Source organism: Hyposmocoma kahamanoa, unplaced genomic scaffold (assembly GCF_003589595.1).
Source record: "Hyposmocoma kahamanoa isolate Upper Pololo Valley unplaced genomic scaffold, ASM358959v1 84, whole genome shotgun sequence".
In the NCBI taxonomy this organism is placed as follows: Eukaryota; Metazoa; Arthropoda; class Insecta; order Lepidoptera; family Cosmopterigidae; genus Hyposmocoma; species Hyposmocoma kahamanoa.
The window spans coordinates 2,953,100-2,964,749 of record NW_020654229.1 but is presented as its reverse complement, the minus strand read 5'-3'; the positions used below and the strand labels follow the sequence as shown (position 1 = coordinate 2,964,749).

The window sequence follows — 11,650 nt, the reverse complement described above, 5'->3', positions numbered from 1 at the left end:
ACAAGAGAACATAATACAATTTCTCGCCAAACTGCGAAAGCGGTTTGTGGCGAGTTTACACTCACAATCACAAAACCATAGTATACCTAGTACGAGTAGATTTAACATAAGCTCAGTACAGAGTACTAAAAAACCGACCGCAAAAGTTCGAGGAATTACATCTATTTGCAAAGTTTTATTTGATTCATCCCCTAGTTGGCCGCTATACGGGACTTAGCACAGGAGATAACAAAAGTCGTTGCTCATTGAGAGAATCCTCTTAAGCTTCTTATAAGATTTAGGCACTATTTATAAAAATAAGTCTTCATGCGTGAACATTCCGCCGGCCGTTGAAAGCTTGCCTTTCAACCAGTAATGCTCGCTTCGGGAAGTGGACAAATTTTTGAAAAAGAACCTTACAGTTCCTGTAGAAGTTTTGATACTAGCCACTCTATTGACGCAATCAGTGCCAGGAAATACGAGTTGTAGCTCGACCCAATTTCCATTTTAACGGTGGTAGATTGTCATCTTCAATGCGTCTTTACAAATACGCCATTTCGTCCTCATTTGAAGTTCTGAGACAATTTCTTTGTTCCATCTGCACCAAAAATGTTGTCGAAGTTTTTCAATTTGCTGGAAACGATTTAAGCGATTATTTGGCACATCTTGATAATCCTGGCTTGGCAAAGAAGTGAGCGGTCTATCGATGACGAAATGTCCTAGTGTCAATGGCATTAGGTCTTCTGTATCGCTCGAGAGAGGGGTTAGTGTTCGTGAATTGAGGATTGCTTCAATTGCCTTCGTAGCCGAACGGTTAACAAGCATAACTGCCACGCAGAGTCCCAGGTTCGATTTCCAGCCGGGACCTCTGCGTGGCAGTAGAGTTGGAATAAATGTGCAAATTAAAATGGCCATACAAATATTTTTATTTGAATGGCCTACATTCGTTTCTCTCGTGAGTTTGGGTGTAATTTGTGGTTGGGTGTAATTTGTGGGTGCGGGGCTATGATAAGTGCATGCGTTATTATATCCTAATTTGGTCAAGTGCTGTACAAAGCTCTCGAAAGGTAAGTTACAATTGCCCATCACTCTATGTGTAAGGCCTATACACCTTCACCAGCCTACATCCACGACCTAGACAACTAGCAATTAAGTCCTTGAATCAAGGTAGACAAAATCCGGCTTCGGTCTAGGACCATGTACGCCGATAATGACTTACCGATAGATTATGGTACGACACTAAAGAAATTCGCCATATATGTTCGATCAATTTTTGTTTAGGTATGCACGTTCATTCCGTAGTTAGGGCAAGTCCTTTATTTTATTTTTTCCATCCTCTAAGGATTTGAAGGAGGACTTGAAATTAATATTTCGGATATTTTAAATATGCTTTTATATGTATAGTATGACTCAAGTAAACAATTGGATTCATTCAATTAATTGATCAATTTGTAGTTGGCTTTACAATTGGCCATCACTAAACCGTCTATGGTAATGTCAATGACTTATTTGTTTACTTTTTGTTTAAAATGGATTGAAACGAAGTACTAGTATAGTTTGTTTATTTTGTAATAATTTGACACTGCCATTCATTGACTCACAATTATATGGACGTCGGGTCCGCGCTAAAAAGTGTCCGCACTTGTAAGGCGCTAAAATCGTATACAGAGCGCCAAACTCCGCTTTAGTCTTCATTTGTTCGACTGACAGCGCGATACTGCGATGACATTACAATTTAAATTTCGAATAGGTTGACTTGGGACATTTTTTTCGTGGTTTTTGTATTAGACCCGTCGTCCATTTATTTGTAAGTCAATGCTGCCATTGTTACAATTTTATTTTATTATTCCATTGGTTTCGTAACAAAAAAGTTTGTATTTAAACTAGACAACAAATATCTTTCTAATTCTAACATACTCTACCATTTTTAAATAAAAATGAATTGAACATTAAATTTTCCCGCCATTTTCGACTAATTTCAAAGCAAGCGATTATGTGAGGTTAGTGATGTTCGAGCTCGATTTTAATATAATATATATATATAAAATGAATTTATTTTAATGAGTCGTAACATTTAACAAAAATCAATGCCTATTTACTATTTGATTGTAATTTTTTTTAATAGTACTAAGTGACGGTACGAACAAGTCGTGGCGGTGGTAAGCGACTAGCCTGTTCCTAACAGTTGCAGTGCCACTCAGAGCTTTTTATTACAAAAATGTAAGGGCGCAGTGGTTGTACTGCGCCCGACACCCTGAGACATAAGTTTACAAGTCCCATGAGACTGTAATTTCACCAGCACCCTTACCCTTCGAAACCGGAACGCAGTAATGTCACAGTAACATCACATCTTTTTACAAATTTAAATTTCCACTGCACCTTTCAGTTACATCCTGTACTTATAGTTGCCTAATTTCGGATGATCCATTTTTAGACTCAATTACCTACGCGTTAGATTCTTTTTCTGACAAAGAAGTTTTACTTTTACTTGTTAACACGGATGAAGAAAAAAGCAACAAGATCTATCTATCTAAGAAATGATCTCTGCACAGAGTACTAAAAAACCCGACCTGAGAACTTATTCATCCCATGGTTTTCCACCCTTATAGGTGGAATATTGTCTTCAAATTTAAATGAGACCACTACTGAGGTACCCTCTTTCAAACAAAAAAAGAATCATCAAAATCGGTTCAAACATACAAAAAAATTGAGAACCTCGTCCTTTTTCTAAAGTCGTTTAATAAACAAAATGACTAGAAATAAATGTACAATTTATACGTAATTCCTCTCTCGTCCCCTCCTTTTCCAGTTATCTGGAATAATTGGTAGAACTGTCATCTCATACTGTGGTACATTTAACGTTGACGACAAAATTTCCAATTCAATCTTCATTCATCGTGGTCAAGCAAACGTCCACCACACTATTATGTCGCCGTAAATGAAACGCAGACCCAAATTGTAGTACCAGAACATCGAGTATATAACCAGAAATAGAGACGAAATGTCATTGTTTGAAAACTATTCTGTCATATCATTACGGTGACAACTGCGTTCCGATTGGCCAGCCCGAATCCGAAACAATTGGCGGGAATCGTCAATTGTTTCATTTCAAATAGACCAGTTTAAATTGAGCTTTGCTATAATGGACGAAAATTGAAAAATTACATGTTTAACATTTAATTGCCGATTAAATGTGATTCCGTTTGTTTTGTAATTCGATGTTTAGCTGTTTTTTCCCACACCACCGAATGGAACAGCACCCCATTGTTAAAGATATTATCTTTATAACAATAAGTACAGAATATTTTTGGAATATACGGAGACGTACACACAGGTCAGTTGTTGGCGCTGTACTATTTCAGCTTTCTAATTTGTGATTTTAGCGCAAACGAAAGTTGATATTTAAAAGCGATATAAGGCCCATTTGCCTGATGAGTTGCCAGGGCTGGATGACCCATATTTTGTTTCGATTTCTGGTTATATACTCGATGTCTGGAATAATTGGCAGAACTGTTATCTCATACTGTGGGATATTTAACGTTAACGACAAAATTTCCAATTCGGTCTTCATTCAACGTCGTGGTCAAGCAAACGTGCACCACACTATTATGTGACCGTAACTTAAAGGCTATAGACCCAAGATCGTATTACAGAACAACGGAATTCATTCTGGGGCACTATACAAACACCCAGATCGAAACCATTTAAAAAGGACAATGGCAAACTCCTATATAAAAGTTTGTCAGCTTTACCATTTTCGCGCGTGGTATTTTGGAGAAGAAATTATTTATTTACATTTGTACATTTGATATTACATTAACTAAATGTGGTCCATATCCATACGTAGATACTGAAATTCTTTTTCTGGCGGCTAGATGTCGCTCGACGTTCAGAAAGTGATAGTTGTAGATATCTGTCCGGTTACATACTAATTAGTCATTAGAGTTTCTTTTAATTATGATTTTATTTATTAGAAATGCCGCTATTATAATTTGATAACCTAATGAATTTAGTTTAATCAAACTTGTAATTGAACTATGATTTGCCATATTGTTCTTTAATTTTCCAAGTTGCTCTTATATCTTCTCATCCAGCGCCCACAGTCCAAACCTTTGGTCCGCCGAGGTCAACTAACCCTGCGACATATTGTTAAATAAAATGTTTATCTAATTCTCTATTTATAAATATATAATTAATTATATTAATTATTATAACTGTTATATGATAACGTTATCGTGGACCACCTTATAATAAATTTATTTACATTTGAAATGGGCCTTATTCACCAAAGAATAATATAGATTTTTATTTCTCTAAAATTGATTTTTAAAGGGTGAAACCGTTTTTTGATCTGTTGCACTTGACATTGTTTTTCTTTGTTTCAATTTTTTGTGTTACATAGGAAGAAGCACCGTTATATCGTATAGTCGCCTTATTTCGGACAGTGAATATTTTTTGTCTAACGCACCATCTATCTTTTGAAAATTATTTGTTATTTTTTTAATGTTTAATTGTAATATCGCACCCCTCATGGAAGAATGGCATAAGTGGAGTTACGTCAAAATATTGCTGCATTAGATACAAAAAATATAACCCATATCCTCTCCAATTCTTATAATTCTATCTGCTGTAGGTATTAGTCGATAGAGTTAATAGAATTGGAGAGGATGTGGGTTACATTTTTCTGTGTCTAATGGAGCAATAAACGTTTTTGACGTAACTCCACTTATGCCATTCTTCCATGAGCTGTGCGAATTATATAGAATTGGTATTATTTCTAATATAATTCGAAATGAAGACCACTTTGACTTTCGAATTAAAGTTTTTAATCGTTGTTTGCTATTTTTGTTGAAAATATCCGATATTTGGTGATTCTCCCGTATTGCCTTCACAATTCTGATCCATTACCACAGTTGCAGAAGTAACTTGACAGCAGTGGCGACGCGTGGAAATTGTCGTTAGTAAAGTTAGAGCAAAGCATATAACAATACAATACAATACACATATTCTTTATTACACACTAGGACAAATACAAAATAATACAAAAAAAAGTAAAAAGACAGGTACAACAGGCGGCCTTATTGCTATATAGCAATCTCTTCCAGGCAACCTTGGGGTTACAGGAAAACCTGTGAGATAATAATTAATTGAGGGTGCAACAGAATTCGTATTTAAAACACATATAAAAAACCTAGGCCTTAACAAAAAATGGCGCCTCGGTGACAACTAAACGCAACATTTATTAGCACACAAGTTACTAGTACACTTAATTTCACTAGTTAAGTTAATCTACACGTAAAATTGAGTGAATTCGTAATAAAACGTGAAAAATTTTAGACAAGCCGGTGGGAAACGAGTTGTATGGACGCCTCGCCACTGCTTGACAGTGTTGACATTTTTTTTATATAAACAATTGGATTTATAAAAAGTTCAAATTACAAATATTACCTATTTCTGCTGCCAAGCAGTAATGTACTGCGATCCGGTTTTGAAGGGTAAGAACGTTGGTGAAATTACAGGCACATGGGACATGTCAACTTATATCTCAGGGTTTTTTTTTGTTATTATTATTTAATTGAATTTAAGAAAAGGGGGGTGCAATATATTTAAATAAACATAGTCCTACAAAACTGTATATACAGTTTGACTGCAGGATGGAAATGAGTCTCAATTAAGCAAAAAGTTACAAACTGACACTAATGTTGTTAAAAATACTTAAATAATATAATTACTAACTAAAGGTGACGGGCGCAGTGGCAGAACCCCACTGATGTTTGCGATTTAAAACTCTTATGTCCACTTTCACTAAATTAAGTTACATCTTAAACCAATGCTTGCAATTAGTTAATTAGTTACGCGCGACTGAATGTTACTACGTTCGCATGGGCAAACCATTCGCCTAAATCGAATACAAGCACAATCATTCCACTCAAGTTGAATGATTTTCGATACCGATGTCGGAATTACTCGGGACTCCACCAGATCATTCACCATGTCAGAGAGGATTCGGTGATCACGAGCATCGTGCTCTATGGACTCTATGGATTAGTAAGAATGATCATTCAGATCATTCATCATAGGTTACTAAATTTGTCATTCGAATGACAGGATTAGTAATATGGCCGGAAAAAGGTGTTCCACATTTAAAGATACATGTATAGATATTGCTATAAGTAGCGACATAGAGTGTTTAAAACGCCAAATATTATTTCGGATTTCCGAAAATGGTTTTACTGCATCGTCAGACAAAACTGACCTAGGAAGTCGAAGTTGGATTTTAAAGTATTCTAATGGTGCCATGTAAAAAAATGCAGTAGATGACCTTTACACTGGTCACTTTCCCTCCACCCCTTTACATACCGCACTGCGCCCCGCATATTGACAGTCACATTGGCGGAACGACTACAAGACTGTCAGTTATCTACTGCATGTTTTATATGGCACCCTTACAATTACTTGAAAATCCAACATCGACTTCCTAGGTCGGTAGCTTGTCCTACGATGCAGTAAAACCATTTCCGGAAATCCTCGAAAAGATGGTAGTTTTAACAACTCTACGTCGCTAGCAGCTATACCTATACGTGTATCTTTAAATGGTCAAAGTCACTCAACGAGTCATGGAGCGTGCAATGCACGCCATTTCTCTACGTGATCCAATCAGAAATGAGGAGATCCGTAGAAGAACGAAAGTCACCAACATAGCCCAAAAGATTAGCAAGTTGAACTGACTGCCGTTGGGGTAGAAAGGTTCTCGAATGGAGAACACGAACCAGAAGGCATTCAGCGGGACGGCCCCCTACTAGATGGAACTGATGACCTGGCAAGGGCGGCAGGTAACCGATGGATGCAAGTTGCATTCGACCGGCTAGTCCGACATACTTTGGGGGAGGTCTAAATTCAGCACTGAATGACGATCTTTAAATGTGGAATGCCTTTTTCCGACCTATGGTAATTATGGAGTCGATTATCGAAATCGAAACGCTTGCATTGCAAAAGACACTCTTAATACAAGAATGCAAGATACTGTTCGTTGAAAAATGTAATTAACAATGCTGGTCTTATGGTATATTATATTAGTTCGTAAATTTTACCAAAACATAGCATGCGAATATTTTACACAATATTCTTATGTCAATTTTGGTGTATGCATTTTATTTTACGTATTTAAAGTTTAATTAAATTCTATAACATAAACAAACAATAACAATAGGAATTTAACCTAAAAATAGGAAGTTAAAAATATAGATATACAACAGTTAAATTTTACATTTTATTTTACCAAATAAAAAATCATCAATTTTGGAGCAGCATTGAGTAACTAAAATAATAAGTTACGTCTACAATTTAATTCTTGAGCAGCATCCGGTAATTTATTAAATAATTTGGGTGCTAATACGAACATCGTTCTTCTGTAAGATATTTAATTAGGGCGTTATTTGGGTCGTATTTCTATATTATTCCTTGTGTTTCTAGGATATCTAGTTAGATTTTGTTTCACAAGGGCCTCGTCATCATACGTCAGCTTCCTAAAGAAAGTTACACAACTCTCATCGCTGACCCACACCAAACATGGCTCTGATACATTTCTTCTGGGTTTTGAATAATGGTTTATTATGCGTTGCAGCAGCATTTCCCTAAAGCAGTAGTTCATATCGCAAACTAGAGACTACGTTAACGTGATAACTACAAGTAATACATTGTGTTAATTTTTTTAATTTTATTTATTTATAATCAGGTTACACAGATCCAGAAATACATACCTTATAGACTAACATACGTTATAATATAATAACACTGTTTATATATTTATACCCTCTTTCCAACAAAAAAAAGAATCATGGAAATTGGTTCATAAATACCAGAATTATCGCGTAACATACATACAAAAAAAGCATATCTACAGTCGAATTGAGAACCTCCTCCTTTGTGAAAACCCGTATGTACTCCACAATATCCGCAGACTTTATGGAGTAATGAAGTCGTGACACGTATAGCAACGTTGATTGGTGTCAGTCGCCGCAGTGCCACTAAGGTTATGGCTGGATTACTGCATTTTTTAACGCCTGTACCACGGTGAGTGCTCAGAAGAGTTATTCAACCTTATCCCTTCCTCTCCTTTCCATCAGCGGACCACCCGTGCCGGACTGCGTTGCCACAGTTGGACGGTCAGTTCAATACCGTCCCGCACTAAAAAGTTTGGCAATTCGTTCTTATGCCGAACCATCAAATTGTGGAACCGGCTCCCGGCGCATGTATTCCCTCCCCTCTATAACATCGGGTCCTTCAAACATAGTGTGAAGAAGCATTTGGCCAGACCGGCAAAATGATAGTGACGGAGTGAAGATATTTGTGTTTTCCATCCGTTACTCTCATCTCTGGACTGTATTCGCACTTTCCATCAGGCGCAGTGCAGTCATTTTGCCAAGTCACAATAAAAAAAAATAAAAAAAAAATTTCTTGTATGTTATCAATTTAAGCAATGGTTTATGACGTTGATACTTAAGCTTAGTACAAGTGGACATTAGCTAGTCTGTAACAGTTATGATTAATATACGTGTCGTGTAAATAATAAGCCTATGACTTGTTCGTCTTGCACTTGATATCGTGAAGAAAAAACGTAAATTGTAACTGGGTAATTTTCAGGTTAGTATTCTCTACCCATCGAGTATATAACCAGAAGTAGAGACGAAATGTCATTTAATTTGTTTGAAAACTATTCTGCCAAATCATTCCGGTGACAACTGCGCTCCGATTGGCCAGTCCGAATTCGAAACAATTCAAATCAACCAGTTTAACTTGAGCTTTGCTATAATGGACGAAAATTGAAAAATTACATATTTAATATTTAATTACCGATGAAATGTTTTTGCCACACCACCGAATGGAACAACCCCCCATAGTTAGAAATATTGTAGGTATTTATTACAATAAATAATATATAATATTTTTGGAATGTACGGAGACGTACCCACAGATCCGTTGTTGGCGCTATACTATTTCAGCTTTCTAATTTGTTTAAGTGCAAATGAGAGTTGATATTTGCCTAATAAGTTGCCAGGGAGGGATGGATCTTAATTAGTCTCTATTTCTGGTTATACACTCGATGTGCTACCCAATTTCGGTGGCAATTTTTATTATTTAAATATACTAGAATATTATAATGAACTATTGCTTAATATTCGAGTGTAGTACCTTGAAATATTATTAAATATTTCAATACACTACTAACAATTACTGTTGAATAAATAAATTATATTATTTTGGATATCTATTTTAGACTCGCGTCTCTCACACGGCCTAAAAGATTAATTTTAAATTTTTTAATGGGAGAGGCGGTATTTCCCGGGAAGGGCACAATCGGCCGGGGTCAGGGACACAGTTTCAAGAACCGGCGAACAATACGTGCCGTATTGAGCAGGACCGCTTTCTGCATTTGTGTTGGAAGCGACATGCCACAGAACAGTCTCATGTTGTTAGCGAGGCTGACTGGAATGTGCCCATTTGCGGACAAATTGGGAGGTGACATCCCTCATGTCGGTGACCTCGTGAACCAATTCGAGATACTTCCGGGGTTTCTCGGTTTCGGCTTTCACGATACCCTCTTCACGTGGGATGGTACCGTTTTCACTATCAAGTGACGGGACGAACAAGTCGTGCGCCTGGAGGTAAGCGACACGCCTGTTTCACTCAGAGCTTTAAATCACGAAGATCTGAATGGGCATTGCTACTGCGCTCATCACTGTGAGACACAAGTTGACAAGTCCCGTATGCATGTAACTGTACCTCAGCAATTATTACAATTATTACTGTTTTCAGGAAATCCGGAGAAAGAAGAAAAAATGACACGTGAACGCCATACGACTGAAGCTGGATCACGAATAGGAACTTTACTGACCCAGTTTTCACAGGAATACACAACGACAGCGTCTCCAGAGCGAACCAATATTACAACACGTCGACGAAAAAATTGTAAAAAACAGAAAGTAGTACCAGCCGCACCCACACATTTATCTACTCATCGTTTCGAACCTATTAACAATAGCGGTGTTAACGAAAAGCAAAAACTTAAATTCAAAAGCAAAGTCTTAAACGATCAAGTCAATAAACAATACCAACCACTAATCGTTATACAGGCACAAAAGGATATGCCCAAAACACCTTCTAATTGCTCGGATGCAAAAGAATTATTTGAAAATTTAAAGACATTGCCATTTCCAAAAATAGATTTTAAACTTGAAGATATAGTACATACAAAGGCAAACGATATTATTAAAACCGCCCAATTTAATCGGTCGATTTTACAAACACTTGACGAACCTAACACACTAGTCGGTGACAATAATAAAGATATATTATATGACTTGTTTGTGAAACTTTTAGAAATTTCTTTCAAAATGTATAATGTAGAAACCGATTTTAAAAACGAACATGCTCGTTCAAACAATGTAATGGAAATCGACGAACAAGTAGCTACAAAGCTTAATGTAAAGAAAAATCTGGAGAAAGCAGATGCTTTCAGTGATCTTAAAACTCCTGAGCAATATTTCAATATCATCGATGAAGGAATATATACATGGAATGATCACCGAGTCCAAGTAATGGAAAAACAACCGCTACACAAAAATTTGGAGCCTCCACTTGTTAACATTCCAAAACGCAAAAAAATGTTTTTAAGATCTTTCTCACACGCACCCCGAAATGATATCTTAGGACATGAACGTTCGCACGTAAGCTCAAAATATGAACGTACGGTTACCGAACAAAAACCACAAAAGAGAAGGTTTAAAAATTTTAGAAATGTATTGCTCGATACGTTGAAAGAGGATCTCAAAATGGACAAAGATGATTTTGAAGAGCCACAAAACATGCACGAGGCTTTGAAAATAATTGCAAAGAATAAACGCAAGTGCCGCACGCAGGTACGGTTAGACAAAGGAGTTAAATTCAAGAAAATCGGCGAGGATACAAATACTGACTGTCAGTTTAAAAGAAAACGAGTTATATCTACTGTGACGGAAGCCAGAAAGCACAAAAAACTTACGAAAAATTTCGTTAAAATAAAGACTGCGATTGAGCCTACAAATTTTATATGTCAAAAGAAATGCAGAGCCGCTCCTCATCTTATAAATACTGAATTAGATGAATACAAACCAAGCGAGATATCAGACAGACCATCAATTCAATCGATTGAAGTTAAGGGCTTTGATTTCGAGTCCAATACGATCAGACAGCTGCGGGATTTGAGAAGTAAAGATAGCCTATGTTCGGATGCTACCTTCCACTGTTTGAGACAGGAAGATAGTTCACGTTATTTCTTGGAAACGGCGCCTACTGATGCAACCTGTGTGGAGACTAATAGAGCCAATGATAATACACATTCGACGGGTAATGAGGTAAAGACGGAAGTTAAGCTCTCAACGGAAGTAATAACTGACTGTCTTCAATTTGATACCGACTCAGATGGTGATGATGTATCATTAGGTATGGAAACTGGCAGCAATTGCAGTTCATCATTTAGTGTGCGCAATGATTCTTTAAGCAACCTATTGACAAAGGACAAAGTTAAATTTTGGAAAAAGTTCAACAAAAAGAAAATGAAAGTAGAAAATTTAAAATTAAAAAAAAAAGTTTGATTTCATTTTTGTTTTTTTATTTATTTGCCTTTTATAGC

The 11,650-nt window shown here is 36.6% G+C and overlaps 1 protein-coding gene across 4 annotated transcripts in view; it reads left to right on the top strand.

The window, feature by feature from the left end:
- The window catches only part of LOC113234484, a 20,082-nt gene extending 8,432 nt beyond the window's left edge, over window positions 1-11,650 (top strand). For all 4 annotated transcript variants that reach the window (XM_026469815.1, XM_026469818.1, XM_026469817.1 and 1 more), the window contains one exon: window positions 9,796-11,650. In XM_026469815.1, coding sequence (XP_026325600.1) covers window positions 9,796-11,612 — 1,817 coding nt within the window. In that variant the 3' untranslated portion in view covers window positions 11,613-11,650. The remainder of the gene's footprint in view (window positions 1-9,795) is intronic.